The following is a 25,818-nucleotide window of genomic DNA, read 5'->3' on the forward strand; positions in this document are numbered from 1 at the left end:
TAGAAAAGAAACATACATATTTAGACATTAGGGAACTTATATAGAATGAGTAGACTTGTTGTTTATAAAGAATAATTCACATTGTATATTATCCTGTGTTTTCTATCAGGTACCTCCAAGTCTGTCACTATATATTTTTTAAATGATCATTAACTGAATGATGGCTTACTAGGCTTGAGCTTCACAAAGATAGAGATCATGACTCCTGGTTTTTCTGAGATGGGGACTCATTCTGTCACCCACGCGATCACAGGCAACTGCAGCCACAAACACCCAGGCCCAAGTGATCTTCCCATCTCAGCCTCTCAAGTAGCTGGGATGACAGGTGCATATCACAAAGCCAAGCTATTTTTAAAAACTTTTTTTGTAGAGACAGGGTCTCACTATGTTGCCCAGGTTTGTCTCGAACTTCTGGGCTCAAACAATCCTCCTGTCTCACCCTCCCAAAGTGTCACAATTACAGGCATGAGCCACCATGCCTGGCTGGGACCATACTCTTAAGACAACTGTGTCCTTGATGCTTTCATGAGTTCCTGGTATGCAGTTGATGTTTAAAAAAATTTTGGTTGAATGAGTAAATGAATGAAAGACTCTAAGAGAGATAATATTATGGAAGAGTGTCAATGATTTTGAAGGACTCATTCATAGTCTGGAATCAAACCTATAGAAAATTTCAAAAATGAAGGTGAAAACTATAAATTCCTTTGAGGGAGCCATTCCTAGTGTCTTTCTAGCCAAGATGTGCCCCACCCTTCATTCTTGAACCTGAATATGTGGGTTCGTACGTGCAAATAAGCTTGTTCTGAACTTGAGGCAGCATGAGGCACACTGCAAAGTCCATGCTATGACAATGAGTCAGTCCTGAGTACATGATGGATTCACTGATTACAGGGTGGCCTGTCAGGCTTATCACAAAGAGAACAGTAGCATAGTGACTGTGTCTGTGTGAGTTCTGGCTACTTCTGCATGGTTGCCTCTGATCACAGCACTGCACCAGTTTTCTCACGCCTGTAATCTCAGCACTTTGGGAAGCCGAGGCAGGCAGATCACCTGAAGAGACTGAGACCAGCCTGGCCAAAATAGTGAAACCCCGTCTCTACTAAAAATACAAAACTTAGCTGGGCGTAGTGGCAAACGCCTGTAATACCAGCTACTCAGGAGGCTGAGTCATGAGAATCGCTTGAACCCAGGAGGCGGAGGCTGCGGTGAGCCAAGATCACACTACTGTACACCAGCCTGAGTGAAAGAGGAGACTCCATCAAAAAAAAAAAAAAAAAAGAAGAAGAAGAAAACAAACTCAACTATTGGTAGAGACTAGTATCCCCTACTCCAAGTAATGCAGCATGTTCATGAAATTCCCATTACAGATGGAAGGGTTAGGATCAAGTGGATCACCAGCCACAGCCACAGCCACAAAGCTAAGGGGCAGAGGGGAGTTAGTGGGGCGGTAAAAAAAGAACTCTTGGAGATGATACTCAAGTAAAATTCAGGGGTCACCTCCCTAGTGGCATTAAGTATTGGTGTTGTCAAGCTCAAGCCTATACTCAATGAAGTGGTTACAATTTGCTGATGTATTTGGTGAGTGACTTTTGATCCTGTTTCTGTTAAGATTTTAAAACATAGTGAGATAGAAGGAAACTTGAGGCAGTGTAATTTCTGGAAATATGGGTAAACTCATGTTTCTATTCTCTTTGTGTTAGATGTCACTCCAGTTCAGTCAGTAAAATCCCCTCTATATATCTTGAATTACAATTTAAGATATGAGCAAAAAAAAGTAAAAAATAAAGAAAAAACAACCTACCCACAACGTGTTCCATTTGTCATGGTCTGGTTGAAGGAGCTGTTAGTCCATACGATGGTGTTATTCACACATGCTTTTCCTGGAATCTGGAGTTCTTGTAACTCAATGTCATAGTCAATAAAAACATCTGTCATTGTGCCAAAAATGAGCAGCACGCCTGGCTGGGCTATTCCATGGAGAAACGCACACAAACTTCCCACAAACATCAGCCAAATGTCAGTTGATGAAGAAAACCGAAACTTGAAAAACAAAGGGTTCAGAGATCATCTATGGGTGAAAAGTGGGAGAGGTAGGAGGACTATTTAATTTTAGTTACTAGATTCCGATGAATAGTACTCAACACCAAATTTCATGGGAATCATCTTAATTGAGCAGCAGGTTCGTACTAATTATATTGAAATAAATGGCATGGTACATCAATTATCTAAAACATTAGACTCTTACATTGTTAGATCATGTTATAAATTTCCTGGTCTCTGAATTCATTCTGTTTATTTCAGGAGCTGACTTTAGTTTTTAGCTACTCATCTACAACTCGAGGGGAAAATAATCACTATCAGTGATGCCACTGACAAGTAGAAAAACTGTGTGGGGCATTCAGCAACAGTATAAATTGTTTTGTACAACTGATAGTGACAATGAAGAGTGCCGGTTTATGCCTAGAAATGCCTCCATCCTGAGCAAATTTGGGGTAAATACCTATACTATGAAATTTCTAAAGATTTGTCTTAAGAATAAATATATATAATGTGATTGTTGTGATGACTTTCCTTACAAATATGATAACCATGGGCTGAGTGATAATTTTCTAAGACATTTTTCTGATCTATTGGACAGGATTTGTATGTTTTATGAGCAACATATTTCTAATAGTTATTCAGCATGTTATCACATAGGCAAAGCCTATGACTGAAAAAGTGATCACTGAAGTTAAAAACCTACCAATATTACTAAAGATTTAACACTCCTTTCATGATCTAAACAATTTATAGTTGCACAGTCACTGCCATAAATCAACACAGTTTTATTACCAATTGAAAGAAGCCAACTCGAACGCCATCACCTTTCTTCTCATCTTGTAACCTGAGGAGAAAAACATAGGGATTTAAAGACCATCCTTTCCAATACAATGGGAAATTATCCCTAGGTGGTGATTTTATGAGTTATTCTTTAGTAAGAAAGAAAATCCTCACTGGCTGGGAAATTCTGGCCAAGCCTGATATCTTAAACACAAGCTTTATTCTTCTAGATTTATCTCTTCTAGAGATTTCAGTATAGCTCAATCTCAGGTTCACTAGCGATTCACAGAGAGGAACACCTGAGAGGTATGGAGAGAAAGTAAAAAGTCCTCTATACTCCCAGTTATACCAACAAATAACTTTTTGCCCTCAGTCATGACCCCCAATCTATTTGTGACTGCATTTCCTCATGGGGAAGCTGAAGTCGTTGGATTAGCTAATTTTAAAGTTTCCTCACACTCAAAAAGTTTACAACTACCTTAAATAATGTTGATATGATGAAAAATTCAAGAACATGCCCATACTTTTCATAGAATCATATTTCCTTAATATTTCTCATTCATTTCATTTCCCGTAAGGCCATGTTTAACCTGTATTTGACCTCTTCAACTTCGGGGATCTTGACTTAACCTGAGTCACCCAGTCCATGAATACACCCTGGACCTTGCTGTCACCAGGAACTACTGTCTGACATGTGTAACTCCTTGGCACTCTGTGACTGCCCATGTATTTCATTTTCTCACTTCTTTCCTCCTTCCACACCTATTCATCAACCTCACTTGAGCCATGCAGTCCCTTAAATCCTTCATTTCCTTCCATTGCTAAACCCCATTAAGATTTTTCTTCCTTCCCCATGCAGCCAAGGTCCCTCTGCCAGGCATTTGAACCACACTCTCACCATCATCGTCAATTATTTTCTCTACATCATCCTTGTAAACTTCATCCTGCATCCATCCAGCTGTTTGCCCTCTTCTCCTTAAGCCAGGCAGCTGGGCCTGCTGAACACAACCTTACCACCTTGTGAATGGATATCAAGACAGGCAGAGTCTAGTACTCAGCTGCCCTAAGCTTCCCTTCTGGCCCAGAAAAGAATCCCAATTTTTTTCTGAGACTCCCCACGGTCTGGCCCTTAGCTCTCTGACCTCATCTCCTCCAACTATATTCTAGTTCTCAACACCCCACTCTCCTGGCCTCTTGTTGATCTTTGTCCATGCCCAGCTGTTCCCACCTCTGGGTGCGGGCACCTCCTAGTCCCTCTCCCCAGATGCATTTTCTTTAGGTAACCACAGGGACAGCTCCACTACCCCCGCTAGACCTTCCTTCAAAAGTCACCTACTCAACAGAGTCTTCCCTGGCCAAAGTCTTTAAAATTTCAACCCCACCCCCCACATACCATTTCATAGCTCCATTTCCATGTTTATTTTTCCTTCTCAGAAAGAAAGTGATAGATTATCACTAGCTACCATGCCATACATTTGATTTATTTACAGTGTTTATTATCTCTCCCTCACTAAAATGTAAACTCCTCAAGGGCAGACACTTTTGCCTATTTTGTTCTTTTCTGTACCTTCTGTACCCTCAGCACCTACAATAGTGTCTGATACCAAATAGACACTCAATTAATATTTGCAAAATGAATGAATTAATGGAGTGAATGTGTGCTCTCCAGCTCAACATGCAATGCACACTTCATTCCTCTACAGATCGCTCCCGTTCCTCTCAGCAGCTCTGGCAAACTTTTGCTGTGTTCTTCTCATTCCACGCTCACCTCCTCTAAAAACAAAACAACTCATTCAACTTCCTACTCATCCTCTCCTTGCCATTCATCTACATCCACACCCATTTTTAAAATTTCCCACCCAATAAGAAATATGTGGTTCTCAGAGGCCCAGGCTGACCTGACCACTACCAGCCCAAAGCTAATCTTACCACTCCCACTCCCTCCCTCTGCTGTGAATTACTTAAAATTTCCAAAATACCTTTAACCCTTCCCTTTCCACCACCTCCACTTCAGGAACTTACCTGATGTCTCACTTCTGTCTTCTAAATTAGACCTCATCTAATCCTGCCTTCATACCAGACTGTGATTAGCTTATATTTGTTCTATATGAGAATTCAAAATCTTTAGCTAAAGAGAAATATGCAATAATAATACTCTAGGTTTCTACTCTTTGCCTGTGGCAAGAATTTGGGGTTTAGGGACCTCCCCAATGCCCATGAAATTATACTTGTTGTTCAACTTTTCCTCTTCCCTCTTAGGTCAGGAGTTCTGTGCCATTCCTGAATACACGAGGGAGATTTGGACTCAATCCAGAAGCGATTTTCCAAAAGGTTTTAAAAATCAAATTGTAGTAATGTTTTAAAGAGAAAAAGAATGGATTATATATATTATTTTATATGAAGTGCAATGTGCATGAAAATATTCTCTGCTTTGTGCCGTTGATATGAATATTATGGAGTTATTCTAGAAAAGATGCTGCAGTCACTTACCTTGATTTCTTATCATTATTATCTGTCAGAAAAAAAATCAGTGCAAAAAAGCAGTTAATAATAATAATGACAAAATGCAATACAGTCATTAAGAAATTTGCTCTGGAAAAATATTCCTATAAATTACCTTTATTCGTGGAATATTACCAAATGATTATTGGCCTTTTCTTTTTTCCTGCTCACGTTCTCTCTCTCTCTCTCTCTCTCTACATGCACACACACGCACACATACACGAAGACACTCATTAGGGTCCAGGAGTGCTGCTACGTTTACCAATTTACAGACTTTTCTTCAGGACATGAAATATTTGCACCATCTGAATATCAAACAGACAGCAACATTTCTAAATTAGCTGAAGAAGATCTGACTTTTTGAACTACAAAATAAAATTGATATTTATTTATTGTTTTATTGTTTGGTTCTTTAAAAGCGTCAGAATTTATCTGTTTAAAATATAGACCACAAATTAACAATAAGATGTTAATAACAAGATGTCATTGACACTTCTACACCAGTAGAAACCATAGGATTGAGACACATACTGTTTTCCCCAGTGTAGGTCAGAACAGATGCAGGGCAGGAGGTGAAAGTCGGGGGTTATAGTGAGGGGTGTAAGGAAGCCACTCGGGAGTTTTGTCATCCAACACTATCATGCCTCTTTACTTTAATAAGAGTAAAGAGGCATGATAATGTTGACAAATGGCAATATCCTGGGCTTGGAAATCAAACACAACTGTTTGATTAGAATTATGGTTCCATTAATTTTACTCATGTGACCCTTGCCAAGTTTCAAAAACATATCCGAGTCTCAATTTTGTCATCTGTAAAATATAAAATCATAGGGTTAGAAAACAACAGCTTAGAACCATCTGAGCCCAAGACATCCCAGGTGCTAGTGCTACAGGCCCCTCCACATGATCTCATTCTGGTCTGCAGAGTCTGGGCACAGCTCTTCCTAAGGAGGAGCACTTACTAAATTATGATTAATAATAACAATACAGGAATAAAGTTAGTCATAACAGCCACTGCTGGAACAACCCTACTCTATCTAGGAAAGGGGTTGGTGAGAGATGCTTTCATTTACCCACACTTGGAGTGTTCTTACCTAGTGCTTTCAGATAGTACATTATGTGGCTTCTAGGGAGAGCCACAGAGTTGTGTGTAAGGATCACACCCAATGATAGTTCTACCTACTGTTGCTGAATATTTTCTGCTCCTTGAGACTTCACCAACTTGTCCCACTTTTGTTCTCGCCTCTCCTTGTACAAGATGCAGTGAGAGAAAAAAGTCACTTACATGATTTATCTGACTCAAAACCACCATTCTCCTCTCCAAATTTCTTTACACTTTGAAGAATTACTGGGTCAGACATGGTAATTGCAATCTGCAGGCAACAACCCTATAAAATAAAGGAATCATTGCAATTATTATCTTTTCTTTCTTCTTTAACCAAAGTAGCCAAACGAAAAAACAATTTGGTTCAAGAAATAATCTTCACTAATCAATCTCAGACAAAAGCAGGTTTTTAAATTGGTTAATAACTCCCTGAAAGAACCTGATTATCAGGAAAGATAAGCTACAGCCATTGATGAAGGTTTTCTCTAGTTATTACATGGATGGTTGTTTTCTATAGCTTAATTATAGGGAAGATAAACCAAAACCATTGATCAATTTTCCTCTCGTTGTTGGATGGGTGGTTATACTTTATGCTTATCTGTGCTTTATTTATTTTTAATGAGAAATCGTGAAAACTATGAGAAAGGCAAACCAACTGGTGATATTCTTGAGTTGCTGTAGTTGATGAATAACACCCACATACTGTTGGGTAACCTTCAGTGTTCTTTTGTAAATGCAACCTCAGGATAAGGTGAGTCGAGCTTGGCTCAAAGGAACAGAAAGGAGACATTGTCTAAATAAAATGTAAATGTCAACAGAGTGATGGTTAGTCTTATTCACAGTGGAAAAATCAGTTTATAGAGGGTACAGGCAGAGAATTCCAGGATATAGACACTAGATTCAGCATGAAGTTTATGCTTCACTAACTTTCTCTGCTTCAAATATATAGCAATGATGGATAACATGTTTTTAAAGAGATACAGTCGGACTCAAACAAATAAAAATAAACATCTTCAGGAACCAGAAATGGCAGAGAAGCACCAAAGAGTAAACAGAGCACAGAAGCAGCTAGTATTTCCCCCTCAGGGTCTGGATGCAGACAAGTGTGAGAGTTTAGCTCCTGAGAGGACTGTAAGTGCCCCAAATCAAACAGGGAGCTAGAGACCATCTCTTTGCTTGGAGCCAGAGGAGCTAATGTGGGTCTCTTGCACTGCTGAGAAGACCCTGAGGAAACTGCTGCCCAGCATTGAAGCAGCTATTCCTTATGATGAAATGCAGACCCATGGAGGTTATAGGAGGAGACAGTGATATATATTATATACATATATACACACATGTACAAATAAGAGAGAGGAAGGGGGAATTATGAAAAACTGAACTCACCTAATTGGAATCCCAGAAGCAGAGAGTGGAGAATGACAGAAGTGTAACAATTAAAGAGATAATTACTAAGAATTTTCCAGAAGCAATAACCTGATTCTTCAAATTAACAGTAGGCTCCAATAATTGATTGGAATAAACATCAGTCAAAACTTAAATACATTATCTAGAAATGTCCCTCAGTATATGCAGGAGATTGGTTCTAGCACTCCCACATATACCAAAATCTGCATATACCAAAATCCAGGTATACACAAGTCCCGCAGTCGGCTTGCAGAACTTGAGCACAGGAAAAGTTGGCTCTCCATATCCACTGGTTTTCATCCTGAGAATACTGTATTTTTCACTGAGATTGGTTGGAAACAATCCCCATATAAGTGGACCTGCACAGTTCAAACCTGTGTTGTTCAAGAATCAAACTGTAGTAAAGCATCAAGAATAAACAAAATCGGGCCGGGCGCGGTGGCTCACGCCTGTAATCCCAGCACTTTGGGAGGCCGAGGCGGGCGGATCACAAGGTCAGGAGATCGAGACCACAGTGAAACCCCGTCTCTACTAAAAATACAAAAAATTAGCCGGGCGCGGTGGTGGGCGCCTGTAGTCCCAGCTACTCAGGAGGCTGAGGCAGGAGAATGGCGTGAACCCGGGAGGCGGAGCTTGCAGTGAGCCGAGATCGCGCCACTGCACTCCAGCCTGGGCGACAGCGAGAGACTCCGTCTCAAAAATTATAAAAAAAAAAAAAAAAGAATAAACAAAATCCGTCCTAAACACTGTAAAAGGGGAAAATGCATTATCCAAATATAAAGAACAGACTGATAGAAGTTTTCTCATCAGCAATAGAGGCTAGAAAACAGTGGAGTAAAGTCTTCAAAGTGATGAGGGAAAAAGTAATCTTTATCCTAGAATTTTATACTGAGCCAAAAAATCATTCAGCATCTTTCCAAACATTCAAAGTCAAGAGAGTTGCCACTTACGGACCTGCATAAAACAACAACTAGAGGATGTGCCTTAGCCAGAAGGAGTATCCAGAAGGGAGCCATGAAAGAGAGAAACAAGGGTGAGCACAAGAGTTAACAAAATATGTCAGGACGGCCAATCAAATATTGATACCAAAAGCATAATTAAAACTCTACACAATAGTGTAGATACGAGTGTATCTTGAACACAAGATAAGGTGTTCAATATGCAGATAAAGTATGTTAGGTTCATTGTCATGACAATCTAAGGACATTGTTTTACAATTATAATTAAATATATATTTATACTATTATAATTAAATATATATTTGATTAAATGAAATGAAATTGCCAATATTTAACCATTTTTTAATTACAAGGTTCAACTAATATCTGAACAAAGTTCAACCAATATCTGCAAATTTTAAGAAAAAGCAATGAAAAAGTACCAGTAAAATCCATAGCTTCTAAATAAGCACGGATTAAAAACTGAGTATGTAGAAAACTTCATCAATCCAACAAAAGTTAAAAAAAACTAAAGAAACTTTAAAAAGCATAACAAACAGAAAATATAAACAAAGGTTATTGAAAATAGTACAAATGGTTCAGTAATTATGGTAAATGTATGTAGATTGAAGTACTGATACATACTACACAGATGAACCTCAAAATCATGCTACATGAAAGAAGACAGTCTCAAAAGATCACATACTGTATGATTCTATTTACATGAAATGTCCAAGATAGGCATATCTGTAGAGACAGAAAATAAATAAGTAGTTGCCTAATACGGGGGTAGGGTTGGGAGGGGAATGAGGAGTGACTGGTAACAGATTTCTTTTGGGGATGAAGAAAATGTTCTAAAGTTAGAATATGGTGATGGTCGCACAACTCTGTTAATATACTGAAAACCACTGAATACTTTAAATAGGTGAGCTCTATGATATGTAAATTATACCCTCAAAAAGTTGTTTTTTAAAAAAAAGACAGGTCAGTTTATGGAATTTTTTAAAGTCCAAACATATACTTTTTTTTTTCTTTTTGAAACGGAGTGTTGCTCTGTTGCCCAGGCTGGAGTACAGTGGCATGATCTCGGCTCACTGCAACCTCCACCTCCTGGGTTCATGTGATTCTCCTGCCTCAGCCTCCCAAGTAGCTGGGATTACAGGTGTGCACCACCATGCCTGGATAATTTTTGTATTTTTAGTAGAGATGGGGTTTCACCATATCGGCCAGGCTGGTCTCAAACTCCTGGCCTCAGATGATCCATCCGCCTCAGCCTCCCAAAATGCTGAGATTACAGGCGTGAGACATCACACCCAGCCAATCCAGACATACACTTATTATAAAAGAAAAAATTTATAAATCATAAAAATGGTCAAAAATTAAAGGATGAAAAGGATATGTCATACAAATACTGATTTCTCAAAGCTGTTATGTTAATGTCAGAAAAATAGAATTCATGCTCAAAACAATAATGGATATAATAAAGGACATGTAATAATTAAAAGTACAATCCAGCTAGAAGACAAATCAATTATTGGACTGTATATACCCAGCAACCTAACACAACATAACCTGCAATTGTAATGAAAAATTTAAACATACCTTTATTAGAAACTGATAAACAGACAAAAAATTAGAAAACATAAAAGCTTTTAAAATAAAAAATAAGTAATTTTATATAATTTACTATATAAAATTTGTTTTTCTTAAAATTTGGTTGGACATTGTTCACATATTAGTTGAACTTTCTAAGTAAAAAAAGATTAAATATTGGCAATTTCATTTGATTTAATAAAATATATATTTAATTATAATTGTAACACAATGTCCATAGATTTTCATGACAAATTTCATTACTATGGAACCTGTAACCAAGACATTTTTCAATTACATTTGGCACTTTTTAAAAACTTACCCATTAATAAGCCATCAAAAATTTCAACAAATAAAAAACTATGTATTTCTTTATAGTGTTGTTATTCTTAAGAGTGTATATTCTGACAATGCAATTAAATAAAAATTAAAAAATTAAACACTAGTAAAACACACACACATATACTCAGTCAAATTGTGTGTGTGTTACAAACTTTAAAATACATATTCATATAACTATGGGTTAAGGATGAAATCACGACAGAAATAGAAAATATTTAAAACATAGTGATAACAAATATATAAAATCTTGTGGGCTACAGCTAAAAAGATACTTCAAGATTTATTTATAAAGATAAATGCATTTTGTTTTTTAAGAGATTAATAAATGAATTTGTTCTAATCAAGAACCCATAAAAATGCAAGATTTATAAGATAGAAAACAATATAAAATGAAAAACAGTGGAAAGGATATATCAATTCAAAAATTGTTTTTTGAAATAACTAAAAACACGCAAGTCAATAAGACTGTTGAAGAAAAGAGATATAAATCACAAATACTAATAGAAAATGGGAAAGATAAAATAAATAAAGTTTTAAATCATAAGCAAATATGAGTAATTTTATGGTAGTAAATTTGAAAACCAGGTTAAGATTAATTTTCTAGAAAAATATGAGTTATCAAAATTTGTTGACAAAGGAATAGAAAACTTAAAAAGTAATGGCTATTAAAATATTGGTTCAATATTCAAAAGTCTCCCACCTCAACAAACAACAGGGCTAGATAATGTTGCAGGCAAATTTTACTACAACTTCAAACAGTAGATAATTCTAATCTTATGCAAATGGTTTTGGTGAAAATAAAAACAGGAAAAGCTATCCAAATCATTTTATAAAGCAAGTATAATCTTGACATCAAAACAAAAAGGGATAAAAATAGGCTTATAATTACTTCTGAAAACAGATTTTAAAATGATAAATAAAATATGTTAAATGTAATTCAGCAGTTTATGAAAAAAAATGAAATAATGTTGATCCCAGGAATGCAATGACTATTTAAGGTTAAAAAATAATCATTTTCATAGATGCAAAAAGTATTCAGTAAAAAATCATTATTCATTCCCGAGTTTTGAAAATCCATAAAATTTAAAAAATCATTATTTTGCAACCCTAATGAATAAATTTGGGTTAACGATCAGCAGTGAATACTAAAACTGTTCATTGAAATATTGGCAAAGATGAAATATCCAGTAGTACCAAGTGTTGTGAAGATGTGGAGGACGGAGTCCTTTCATGCACAGCTAATGAGAATAGAAATTGACTGAATGACTTTGGATAGCAATTTGGAAATATCTAGCAAGGCTAAAAATGTTAATACCCTAGGTCCCAGAATATCCTTCTCTGGTATTTTCCTTAATAATTTAAAAAACAGTTAACACTAATATGGCATTTAATACGTGCCAGGCACTGTTCTAAATGCTTGATACATGCTATGCCATAAAACCTCCCAACAGCCTCCTGAGATGGGTACTAGGACTATCCCCAATTTTCAGATAAGGGCACTAAAGTATGAAGGACTAAGTTATAAGCTCAAGAGGACAAGTTAGTAAGTGATACAGCCAAGGTTGAAACTCAGAAAATACATGCAGAGATATATGTAAGCTTGTTTATTGCAGTATTTCTTTGGAAACAAAAAGCTTGGAGAAAATATAAATGAACAAGGGATTGGATTCAATAATTTATAGAATTATTAATTATTCTATACACAATGGAATATTGTCTAGCCATTAAAATCAGTGAATTCGCATGGATAAAGCTCAAGCAACGTAAGTTTAAACAAACAAGACAGAAAGTTTCAGAATGATACTGTATGATGTCATTTATGTAAAATGTGTTACCTGCAAATCGCTATTTGTAATGTTCATAGATATATAGACACTCAGTAGAAATATAAAGACTTGCCTGAAACTAATAAGCACTGAATTAATGATAGTGGTTACCTCTGAGGAAAAGAAGTGGAATGACACTGGGGAGGGGCTCAGAGGGCCCCTGCGATAAAACAGGGTATCTGCTGTTTTAATTTCTTAAAACAAAAAAAGTTTCAGCAAGTATGGCATAATGTTTAAGATATGATAAAGTTGGAATGAGGTAACTTGGTGTTCATTAAATTTTTCTCTTTCTCTCTCTTTTTTTTTTTCCTGTGGCTTTAAAATATTTCATGATACGGACACAGGGAGCACAGGGAGGGGAACAACACACACTGGGGCCTATTGGGGGAGGGCAGTGGGGAGAGCATTAGGAAGAATAGCTAATAGATGCCGAGCTCAATACCTAGGTGATGGATTGATAGGTGCAGCAAACCACCGTGGCACACGTTTACCTAAGTAACAAACCTGCACATCCTGCACATGTACCCTGGAACTTAAAATAAAATAAAATAAAATTTAAAAAAGAACAAATGGAAAGCTGGATAATGCCACAAAAGGGTTAATGTTAGCAAGCTTGGGAGGGTAACATCATCATGTATTTTTCCATCTTAAGTAGCATAGCACTCCTAAATAAAACAAAATCATTTTGTAGAAAATAAAATACTTCATGACAGAAAATAATTTTTTTTTCCTAACTCTGGGGAATCCCTTTAATTAAACAAATTTGAGCAGCTTTGATTTTATAGAAAAATTGTGAAGATGATACAAAATTCCCATGTACCCCACACCCAGTTATTAATGTCTTCCATTAGTATTAATGTACCAATGTACACTGTAAATATCTTACATTAGTGTTAATGAACCAATATTGATACATTATTTTTAGCTAGAGTGCATAATTTATTCAAATTCCCTTATTTTTCACCTAATTGCTTTTTTGTTCCAGGATTCCCTCTAGGATACCAAATTAACCATGTTACATTAAGTTGTCATATCTTGTTAAGCAACTCTTGGCTATGACAATTTCTCACGCTTTCCTTGTTTTGGTGACCTTGGCAGTTTTGAGGAGCACTCATCACTTATTTTGTAGAATATCCCTTAATAGAATATTAAGAAGTAGAGTGAGAAATGTTATTTAATTAAGTAGTTTCTGAGGCTGCTTTAAAAAATACTAAAAGAACCAGATTCAAAATTCTTTTATTCAAGAACAAAATTTGTTCACTATAGCAGTATTACATTCAGAGACTGTAACATTTGCTGGTTACACAATTTTTGAAGTTTTAACCAAAAACTTTTTTTCAAAAAACAAAGACACTCTTTAATAATGAGAAACTAATAAACAACATTTAACCACAGATGTACTATTGCATTTCCTAATTTTAAAATACAATATTAAAAAAATTTAGTCTCCAATTATTTTTTCCTCTGGCTTAGCTCTCCATTTAAAAGGGTTTCTTTCCACTGGTGTGCAAATACTTCACAGTGTTTAGAGGACAGTGGTCTAGTGTCTTGCCCACAAAATTTGGAGTCTCTCAGATCCTGATACTACCTGTTGCTTCACTCTACGTAGTTGGATTTATTTTTAAATCTCTCTTCACATCCTTATTTCTCCACCTTTCATGTCAGGAAGTGGTGGTGATGGTGGTAAAATCCACCTCGCAGGACTGGTGGGAAGATGAAATGAAACTGTATCTGTACAGCAGCTAGCACGAAGGGAGATAGCCGCTGAAGTTCCCTTTGCCCTTCAAGCTTAAAGACTGAGTCCCCCCTACCTGATCCTCCACCCCACCTGCCCTTCCAGGGTCATTTGTAGTAGTCTGTCCTCCATTAAGCACAGGAATACTAATCCACCAACCTATTCTCTTTACTTTCCTTCTGTGTCCCCTTGTCAATTCCATACATTAGGTTTCAATTGCTTACATTTTGCTTCTTTCTGAATACTCCTACAAATCGTTTTTGTGGTTTCTAATTTACTGTTAAAAGTAACATTCTAGGCCGGGCGCGGTGGCTCAAGCCTGTAATCCCAGCACTTTGGGAGGCTGAGACGGGCAGATCACGAGGTCAGGAGATCGAGACCATCCTGGCTAACATTGTGAAACCCCGTCTCTACTAAAAAATACAAAAAAAAGAAAAACTAGCCGGGCGCGGTGGTGGGCGCCTGTAGTCCCAGCTACTCAGGAGGCTGAGGCAAGAGAATGGTGTAAACCCGGGAGGCGGAGCTTGCAGTGAGCTGAGATCCGGCCACTGCACTCCAGCCCGGGCGACAGAGCGAGACTCCGTCTCAAAAAAAAAAAAAAAAAAAAAAAAGTAACATTCTAAAAGGCAAAAATTCATCCAAGCATGGATCTCTATGCCCACAGCATTGTCAATGCCCCTCAGTCAGTGAGCACCAAGAACACACTTGTAGTGAAACAAGCTGTGTTTGCTACTCATTGCACCGAGGGTGAGCACACTGTCAGGGGCTGTGGGTACCTCAGTAAAACGGTGTTGAAAGAACCTATTATAGAACTTGGGCTTTAATCAGGTGATTTGGGGAAGGATCTAACGTAGTGGGTATTTGTTCTAGATTGGATGCTGTTAAAAAGCTGGGACTATGTTATGACTAGATAAAGAAATAGCAGTCATTCATTTAGCAAGATGTTCGGTATTTTGTGAGTTGGACAGCGACCTTGATTTTGCCTTTGCTGAGAACAAAGTACGAACTGACCTTGCATTGACTCAGGGTGACTTTGCGTTTGGTATTCTGTGAGATTGTTTATGTCTAATAAGAGAATAACGTGACTTAAGTGTGAGTACCAGGCCAGCTACAAAATGGAACAGGGTGTTCTTTTGTTTGTTTATTTTTCTCAGCATCAAGTGCATCACTCTGAACTTTGGTAGTCCACTGTTCTTTTTTGACATGCCAAGGAGCTATACTTCAAAAAATGTGTACTCTGTAGGGCTGAAGGCATGCACTGGTTGTTCAGTCAGAAATGGAAGCTAGTCCCTTTATCTTTGGGCAGCTTAGAAATGGCAGTGAAGACTTTTGAAGGCCATTGTGCTGAAAATCTTAATTACTTGCAAGTACCCACAAAAACACTGGGAATTTTATAACAGTAAGTTTGGGAAAGTCCACTGGAAAACCAAAATTACTAGAAAGAATAAATGAAAGCCTTGCCCGTGATATTTGCCACAAAAGACAATGTTTTCAGAATTAAATATTAGACAAATTGCCTTGTATCATTATGAATGTAGAATAACATATACCTGACATATATTATTAGACCATGTTTTCTCCCACTGGTGAATTCTTTTTTTTTTTTTTATTAGATGAGATGGTGGGAAACTTGTACAGCAGATGCTGGAAGACATGGCTGCCAGTCTCGGAAACTCTGGAAATGCAGTGGGAATCTGGTTTTTGGTGATAAACATATTTGTTTTGCAGGTTCTTGAGAGCGTAGCTCCTCCTCATTCGGTACTTTCTATGATTTAAGAGTACCATAGTATTTTGCCACATTATTTTTCCTCACTGATTATAAGCAGGTATAATGTCATCTAAATCTACTCTCTCAGCCATTAGCTGTAACACTTTTTTAGCACCTAACCTAATAACTTGATTTGAGTTTCATACATTGCAGGACGCTTTAATTAGTGTTTCTTAACAAATTTTCAATAATGAAATTTTACTTAAACTAACACAAGAAAACTCATAGTTGAAAATAAGATTCAATGTTATTTCATTTTTGCTGTGCAATTTAATATATTAAATTATTTTAACCTCCCCAAAATCTCTTCAGAAACAGACTGAGAATTTTCAAGGCATTCCAGAAAAATGTATCTTCCAATAAACTTAAGGGAATCTAGGAGTAAAAAGTAGGAAATCGAGATGTCTAAGCACTAGTTGGCAGACTTTGGCCACCTAATCATAGAATCCCCCAATAATTCTTAATTGTTCACACCAACTCCAGTGTTCCTCTCTGCTAAGTCTATAACCTGCACACTACATGTGCTTCTGTTTAACTATTCAGGGTTGAAGTTTTCTCTTGATAAAATATGTAATCTTATCAACACAGATACACACATTAGAGGACAGTCTCCTGACCATTGCTGGTAAAAATATATCAAAGATTTTTCTACCTTAGACTCTAACAACAGCATTCTGAAAGACCTCACTGCTGGAGAGGAGCGAATGGGGAAGAGAAACCATCAGCTAGATGGTCATTTGAGAGAACCTAGTACTTTGACCTTAAAAATGGGCCTGACAACCTACAGGATGGGAGAAAATTTTTACAATCTACTCATCTGACAAAGGGTTAATATCCAGAATCTACAAAGAACTCAAACAAATTTACAAGAAAAAAACAACCGCATCAAAAAGTAGGCGAAGAATATGAACAGACACTTCTCAAAAGAAGACATTTATGCAGCCAACAGACACATGAAAAAATGCTCATCATCACTGGCCATCAGAGAAATGCAAATCAAAACCACAGTGAGATACCATCTCACACCAGTTAGAATGGCAATCATTAAAAAGTCAGGAAACAGCAGGTGCTGGAGAGGATGTGGAGAAACAGGAACACTTTAACACTGTTGGTGGGACTGTAAACTAGTTCAACCATTGTGGAAAACAGTGTGGCGATTCCTCAAGGATCTAGAACTAGAAATATCATTTGACCCAGCCATCCCATTACTGGGTATATACCCAAAGGATTATAAGTCATGCTGCTATAAAGACACATGCACACGTATGTTTATTGTGGCACTATTCACAATAGCAAAGACTTGGAACCAACCCAAATGTCCATCAATGACAGACTGGATTAAGAAAATGTGGCACATATACACCATAGAATACTATGCAGCTGTAAAAAAGGATGAGTTCATGTCCTTTGTAGGGACATGGATGAAGCTGGAAACCATCATTCTCAGCAAACTATTGCAAGGACAAAAAAACCCAACACCACATGTTCTCACTCATAGGTGGAAACTGAACAATGAGAACACTTGGACACAGGAAGGGGAACATCACACACTGGGGCCTGTTGTGGGGTGGTGGGAAGGGGAAGGGATAGCATTAGGAGATATACCTAATGTAAATGTCGAGTTAATGGGTGCAGCACACCAACATGGCAAATGTGTATATATGTAACAAACCTGCACATTGTGCACATGTACCCTATAACTTAAGGTACAATAAAAAATAAATAAATAAATAAAAATGGGCCCAAATGAGCAGTACCACAAAGGTCCTGAGGCTGCCAAAATTGGACGAGATACAGGGTTCTACAAGCCAGGCCAGGAAGAAATCAAAGATCCTGAGAGCATAAAATATCAGTGCCCACTACTGGACACTACAGCAAGGCTGCTAGTGTGAACTGGTGGGGATGTCAGCCTGGAGCAAAAGATGGACAGGCTGACGTTCACCAGTGGCTGGGATCAATGCTAGCAACTGGCTATTGTTATTGTAGAAGAATTGAAGAAAAAAAAAGGGGGGTCAGGGCTGAGAAAAGGTGTCTCCAGAGCTGAATTCTTCTGGGCTGAAAGATACTATTACCATCCTATTTTGTAAATACAGTTTTATGGGAATACAGTCACACCCCTTCATTTTCTATGGTCTTTGGCTGCTTCTGTGCTCCAATGACAGACTGTATGACCCTTTCTGTCTCCCGTACCTAAAATATTCACTATATAGCTCTTTGCAGAAAATGTCAACCCTGTACTGTGAGATCAGTTCAGGGCAGCCTGAGGCCCAGGAAGAAATCTCTGAGGTCCTGATTTACCTACCCTAAAAATTGTGTGGAGCACCAGCCCTCCAACCAGCCCTACCCTCATGGAACTTACAATGTGGCAGGGAAGACAGACAATATCTGGGAAATTAGGCATCAAGCAGGATGGCAGTGAGGAAAGGGGAAATACAGGCATCTCCTGGGTCCTCGTGCAGAGGAGCTGCCTTGTCTAGAGAGCTATAGAAGGCTCTGGAGCAAGTGCTTAGCATGAGACATTGAAGATGAGAGCAAGTTTGCCATGGGAAGAGGAGAGGGAAGAGCAGTCCAGGCAGGGAAGGACACATGCAAAGGCCCAGATGCAAGAGACAGGGCAGCCGGGTCCAAGGCTGAAGGAGCCCAGTGAATCTTGGGGAGGCGGATGGGCAACTTGGGAGGATGTGGCTGGTTGATCCTTTGGGGCCTCATGATCCTTACCACTGAGAACTTGGGACCTTATCCAAAAGGCCATGGGAAGCTGATGAAGTCTTTAGGTAAGAAAAGATTATGATCAAACTTATACTTTAAATAGTTCCCCTGATAAGGCTTGGGACTTGGAGCCCACACCCAGAGAGGTTAGGAAATCGGTTTGAGAAGAATAGAAATCCCACCAGACCAAGAGGCAGGGGTGGCTCTGTCTGTGTTCTAGGGTTTTTCATTTTCTCTGCAGAGATTTGTTCCACTTTCCATTTAATTTTCACCCAAATGCTATTTTTTGAAACATGTTGACCTTTTCTAGACTTAATTAAGGAGGAAGAGTTTTTTCCACATTCAGATCAAGATGGTAGGAAGAATCTGAATGCTCTCAAAGCCATTGGGGAGCTGAGGACAGTAAGGGGAACCAGGCCAGGCCTGGGAGTGGAGAGCACCTCCCCCCACCATGCCCCACATCACACTGAATAGTCTGATCATGCAAGGGTCCCTCTGTGGCTTTTCTCTTGTGAAGTCTTGCCCTCAGTAAAGCCTTTCAAGACTCCAGCCCCACAAACTCTCCCTTCACAGAGCTGCTCTGAGAGAACAGAATTGCCCCTGCTCCTCTTCAATTTGGATGTCTTTTCTAAGCTACAGTTTTCTTTTCTTTTTTTTTTTTTTAAAAAAAACCCTTAAAACATCTTTCACTGCTGACATTTAAAAATGTAGGTAGGACACCTTTGTTATTATCAGCTCAGCAAACGATTTCTTTATCTGAAAGATCATTAAAGGAGGAAAGAAACATTAATATACGCTAAGAAACAAGGAAAATAGAAAAGCATTATTTTCCAGATAAGCTCACTGTGGGTTGATGCTGTGTGTCAACACTGTGGGACACCCTGTCTGGGGATAGACTAAAATGAGGCCCTTCCAGCCCTGAGGGCTATGGCTGATAGAGAAGGGAAATAAATACACGTGATCCCATTGGCCACATAAGTCCTTTTTTCAGAGGCACCACTGAGGTAGAGGACTAAAGAATTGCTTAGGAAAAAAATAGAATGTAACAACAAAGTTAACTGCCACAGCGATTCTTTGTCTCTAAATGTACAGTTCTTTCCTCTTGACCAAGCAAAGCATAACTCCAGTATTTGATTTCTGCAATGAAACTTGGGCATTTTATGGCAATTGTAGCATTTTAAAACCACAAAATGGGCATTTTTCCCCCTAAATAGCTTCTTAATCAATTTTTAGGAGTCATCCACTAATATTTGTCACCATTATTCTTGGTACTAGGAGAAGAAAATTATTCAAGGGGCTTGCAATCTAGAGTGGGGAGGAGTGTAAACAGAAGCTCCCAGACAGGGAAACGGAGGCTTCAATCAGAGGCAATCACAGTGTTACAGAGCACAGCAGGGAGAACCAAGGTGAGGGGGTAAGCAGTGAGGGGACGTGGTTGCCCATAGAAAAGAACTTCTGTTAAACAAGAGCTCGTAAATAAGTTATCACTTCAAATATTTAATAATAACCACTACTAGATCAGAATATTAAAGTTTTAGGTTATAACCACTATAATTTGTCTCTAACATCTCTAAAAAGCTATTCCCCCTCAAAAATGTTGACCAATACTGTCTTTTATTCTGTGTGTGATGTGTAAATAATATTTGATCTCTGTGCTCAAGTCATTAGCGATATGTGATTCCCACTGGCTTGGGTAACCTAAAAGCTGAAATTAAGTCCTAGAAACCAACTTTCTCCCCTCTAAACATGCATCCACAGCTAATTTTTCTTCAGTACTTATATTTTTGAAAACCGGGAGAATGAGGAAATGAGTACGGTGTTGGAGAAAAGATAAAGTCGGTGTCGTTCTGTATCAAACCAGCTTTCAAGGGTAGAATTTGTGATCATTGAATTTGTGATTATCAGAGCAAACAGAATTGTGCTTTCATAACGCCAAGTTAAAAAAGAAGCCCACTGGTATTTTTACTTTGAGCAGATTATTCAATCTATTTGGTCATTTGTACCGCACACCCATGTACACCACACACACACTCTCTCTCACACACACACACTCTCTCTCTCACTCTCTCTCTCAAGAGATTGATGCATGAACTAGCATTACTATAAAGAAGACAGCAACCAAGAGTCATCTGTATTGTGTACAATGTTATGAAATAATTAATGCATCCTGAAAGTTTCTATCCAAGTATTGTAGCGTTATTTACACAGGACAAGAGACCAATCTTTAATAAATCAGAAACACTACACCCCACAAAGTGAGAGTTAAAGGGAAGAGGGAATGAATTTGCAGAGACAAGTATAAGTTACTTACCCGTGAACGTGAATTGGAGGAAGCCAGAGGAAATAATGGACTCCACTGTGGAGAGTCAAAAGGTTTCACAACCTTTTCCAACCTCAGTTTTCATCATTCTAAAGCACTGAACAGAATTCAAGCCTTTTCGAGAACATTATCTATTTGCCTAAGGGTCAATGTCCCTGAGGGCAGCCTAAGCACAGTTCAGTGACATATGAGAAATATACTCAGAGCAATAACCCCAAACACAGAGTGTGCTTGGGAAACCCTCTGAGGGTGTCAACAGGCCTTGGAAAGTGCTGATTCACCTTTGAAGGAGAGGCAAATTGAGCAGAGTGGGCTCAGCAAGAAGCCTGGAATTCGGGCTATCCCGACCCTTATTTTTTACAGGCCTGTAGTTGTGAAAACTTACTTAAAAACATAACAAGACAAAAAAAAAAAAATACCTTTAAACTTTCCCCCTCAATATAAAAGATTACTCTTGGAAAAATCCCTGGTTGCAGGCTCCAGATGCTCCTGGCCCAGCCATAGAGTTTTGTGGAGACAAATACCCTAAAAGAACATCTGAAACAGCCTTGCACAAAAGTCTGAGTGCATAGACAACTCTTGCACCCTGGCATGAACGGTCATTAACCTCACGCTTGGCACACCAGACGAAGCTCTGTATAAGCAAAGATGAACGATTTTTTAAAGGTTCAAATGAACAGAATCTCAAGTCAAATAAGCACATGGAGCTCCTCCAATATATTTGTGCTGCCTCTTCCTCTCCCTTCTTGTGAATCTTTCCATTTTTCCTACAATGTTCTTATTTTTTCTCCTTTGCCTGAGCTTACTCTTTCCTAAATGCATCTCACTCCAGCCTTCAGCAATGAATAATAATAGGCAACATTGGTCAAGACTCTTGTTTGGGTGCCTGGCCCACTTCAAAAATGTTATTTGTATCACCTCATTTTGGTAGCCCTAGGAGTTGGGTGCTATCATGTCATTTCTATTTTATAGTTGGGAAAACTGAAGCACAGAGAGGTTAAATAATCCACCCAAGGTGTAATAACTAGTAGATGTGAAGCCACAAGCCAGTCTGTGCTAACCTTCTTCCACTCTGTGCTCTGAAATGCAATTGATGGACCAGTGCTTCTCAATTAGCAGAAATTAAACTGTAAGATCAAATTTTCTCAATTTTAGGTTTCTCTGTCATAAATTTTTCATTAAAATTCAGCATCCACCATTTTTTTCTCTACTGGAATTTATGTATAAGACGGTTTATGACTTAGCCCATAAACCTGCATGGTTTATGACTTAGCCCACAAAACCCAAAATTATGACATATAATTTTATATGGTATTATATTTATATGTTCAAATCTCAATATATCAAAGTCATCAAAGAGAAGCAAGATTTCTAGATGTTTCCTCTATCCAAACTGGATGGGTTGCCTTCTGAGGTGACGCAAATGTAGTAATATCGGATTTGGCACCAATTAGGACCCAGGAAAAAGAATTTTGCTTCACACAAAACCAAAAAGGCAACACAGCTATGTGGCTGTAGCTTTGATTGGGAAAAGATTCACGATACAGTTTTGCTACCTTTGCTGTGCTGAAGTTATTGACAACAGTCAAAGGGTAAAAATGCCCACAAGAGAAAACTGTCAACTCAGGACCAGAGCTGATCTGCTCACAGGTCCAAGGGTCCTAAGACTTTCCTTCTGGTGGCATGAAGATCCAAGGGAAGACAAAAGCAGAGAGTTTTAGAGCTAGAAACAACGTTGTATATATTGATATATCATCCAACAACCTCATCTTCTAGATGAGAAAAGTGAAGACAGAGTGGCCATCTGTCCAGGGCCCTGGAGAGTTTAGGGTGTCTTCCTCTGCACCCTCATGCTGGCCCCTAGACACATCTGGGCAGTGTGAGTACTGAGCTGATCGTGCTTAATTCACTTCAGCTGTAGGCTTGTCTTCTTTATGCTTCATGGTGTGAAAATAGGTAGGGTTGTGGTCCCTACAGTCATCCAATTAAAATACCAGCTCTTTTTGAATGTTTATGTGCCAAACACGGTTCTCAGTTCTGGGATTCAGGAATGAATGAAACAGACGAGAATCCCTGCCTTAGGAATCTTATATTCTGGGGGCGGGGAGGGGACAGTATAGACAGGAGACAAAGAAGTAACACACACAATACATCAGATAGTGTAAATGGTATGGAGAAAAGCGTTGCAGGAAAGGGATATGATAGGGAGTGTGTGTGTGTGTGTGTGTGAGAGAGAGAGAGAGAGTGTGTGTGTGTGTATATGTATATGTGTCAGTAAGAGTGTGAGGGGAGAAGGATGTTGCCATTTTTAACTGGGTGTTATAGAGGCCCACTGAGATGGTGACATATGAGGAATGACCTGAGGGCAGTAAAGGAACAAGTACGTGGGTATCTGGGGAAACCGCATGGGCAAAGCTCTATGCAGGAGCATGCCTGGTGTGTGTAAGGAAGCTGAACCTGGAGTGGAGTAAGCAAGACTGAAGTCAGTTGGGGATTATGTCAGAGTGGTGGGAATCAGGGAGTGCCATGAGCTCACAGGGCAGTGGCTCTGAAAGCGTGACGACTGGCCCAGCAGCAGCCTCCTCATTACCCAGTAGGAATGTACCTTCTTGGTCCTTTCCTGAGACCTACTGAATCAGAAACTCTGGGAGTGGGGCCCGATGAGCTGAAGCTTGAGAACCACTCCTGTAGAGCCTTGGAGGTCACTATGGACCAATTTGGAACCTGCTTCAAAACCATAGCAAAAATGTCTCAGAGAAAGCTCTAAACCACAATGGTAGAATTCAGCCAATAGCTGTTTAAAAAATATATTGAGGATTGCACTATGGAAGAGATAAAAGAAGTTGCCATCACTTTACTCCTTGAATCATTCAAAAACTAATGATTGAGGATCTTTTTATAAGACACTATGTCAAATGTTATGCTGGCTACCAAGTTGTACACATTACAGTTAGTGTCCTTGAGAAAGTTTAAACCTTAAAAGGATAATAAAGCTTAGCATATAAAACAAGTAAGAATAAAAAAGAACAACAGCAACTGTTATAATGTTTGATGCAGACCTTAAGTATTTAAAAAGTGACCCATCAGTATGGATTCTCAAAGAAAGAAGGACTTGAGTTATATCTCAAAGTATGAGAGGCACCAGGTCATAAATACAGCATGAGTGCACACAGGCAACATTGAAAGGACCAAGATGGCTGCTGAGAGAAGAGGCAAACAGTGGCTTGTAAATTTGATTAAGTAGGTGAAGAAAGACAAAGAAGGGCTTTCAATGCCAGTAGGATGAGTCGCATGCAGTCTAAGATAAGAACTTCTGTTCACGGCCAGCCAGGGCCAGTGTTTACAAAGCTGAGCCACAAGAAGGATGGGTTAGGCAGGAAGTCTTGCACACCAATCACAGAAGCTGGTTATTACCACCCTGAAAATCAATATAAATTGTGTAAAGTTGGCCGGGCGCGGTGGCTCAAGCCTGTAATCCCAGCACTTTGGGAGGCCGAGACGGGTGGATCACGAGGTCAGGAGATCGAGACCATCCTGGCTAACACGGTGAAACCCTGTCTCTACTAAAAAAACACAAAAAACTAGCCGGGCAAGGTGGCGGGCGCCTGTAGTCCCAGCTACTCGGGAGGCTGAGGCAGGAGAATGGCGTGAACCCGGGAGGCGGAGCTTGCAGTGAGCTGAGATCTGGCCACTGCACTCCAGCCTGGGCGACAGAGCGAGACTCTGTCTCAAAAAAAATAAATAAATAAATAAATTGTGTAAAGTCAGCATGAGTCAGTTAACAATATAATTGGCTATTTTTTTGTGTGGCATAGAGACTAGCAGAGAGAAAAATGTCTAGAATAGAGCTTTCTTAGGTAGCTCATGTGTTTTTAAAGCAAGCTGTGTGGAAGAACACAATTTCTGTAGTTTAGTTGACTGCAGAGGGAGGCAGAATGGTATAGTGAAAAGAGCACAGGCTTATGAAGTCACAAAGAACTGGTTTTAGATCCTGGTTTTGCCACTTGCTTGTTGGGTGATTTGGTTAAGGTAGTGATACTTACTAATTATTTCTCCTCATGTGAAGTCCAGTAGGCCTTGAATAAGGGGAAATTGGTGTTGAGCAAAGGTGCTCTGCTCCATGCAGTCATTCAGAGACCCAGGCTGACAGAAGCTCTACCATCCTCAACATGTCGCTTTTAAGGTCTCCTTGGACATGGACATCTATCCATCACACAGGGAAGAGAAAATATGGAGCATTTTGTATGGACAGTTCCTATGGGCCAATCCTGGAAGTGGCATCCGTTACTTCTGCTCAGATTCCATTGGAGAGGACAGTGCCACATAGCCATACCTAACTTCAAGACAGACTGGAAGATAAGGTCAGGCTGTGTGTCTAGGAGGATTAGTTAAAAGTTAACCAATCTTAAGAGATGGTCTTTGAAATCACAAAGGTTTGTGTTCACTTACTAGCTATCTAACTTCGGACAAGTTACTTAATTTCCACTAGCCTCAGTTTCTTCATCTGTAAAATGGGAGTGAGAATACCACCTGCACAGGGTGATGAGGACTGCCTGAACTTCCCTGTGCCATAGATTCCGGGCAAGTATGCTGCTAGTGGAAAAGCGTTTTAGAAGTGGAGGCAATGCAGGTTCTCCTCCAGCATGAATGCCACCTACTGGTTGATCTGACTCCCAGGGATTATGCTGTAAGATTAGAATATTTTAGTTTTGAGTCTGAGATTTCAGTCTATCTGGAAGGCATGTGGATGTGCATC

At 38.9% G+C, this 25,818-nt stretch overlaps 1 protein-coding gene across 1 annotated transcript in view; it reads right to left on the reverse strand.

Annotated features, from left to right (window-relative positions):
• ABCB11 (ATP binding cassette subfamily B member 11) overlaps positions 1 to 21,152 on the reverse strand; it is a 111,417-nt gene extending 90,265 nt beyond the window's left edge. Inside the window, exons 1-5 of the mRNA XM_025404926.1 lie at positions 21,054 to 21,152; positions 6,608 to 6,710; positions 5,311 to 5,332; positions 2,833 to 2,884; positions 1,802 to 2,040 (exon numbers count right to left, since the gene is read on the reverse strand). Of these exons, the coding sequence (XP_025260711.1) occupies positions 1,802 to 2,040; positions 2,833 to 2,884; positions 5,311 to 5,332; positions 6,608 to 6,683 (389 nt within the window). The 5' untranslated portion in view covers positions 6,684 to 6,710; positions 21,054 to 21,152. The remainder of the gene's footprint in view (positions 1 to 1,801; positions 2,041 to 2,832; positions 2,885 to 5,310; positions 5,333 to 6,607; positions 6,711 to 21,053) is intronic.
• Positions 21,153 to 25,818: the final 4,666 nt, after the last annotated feature.

The sequence above is a fragment of the Theropithecus gelada genome, chromosome 12 (genome assembly GCF_003255815.1).
Source record: "Theropithecus gelada isolate Dixy chromosome 12, Tgel_1.0, whole genome shotgun sequence".
NCBI classification, from domain to species: Eukaryota; Metazoa; Chordata; class Mammalia; order Primates; family Cercopithecidae; genus Theropithecus; species Theropithecus gelada.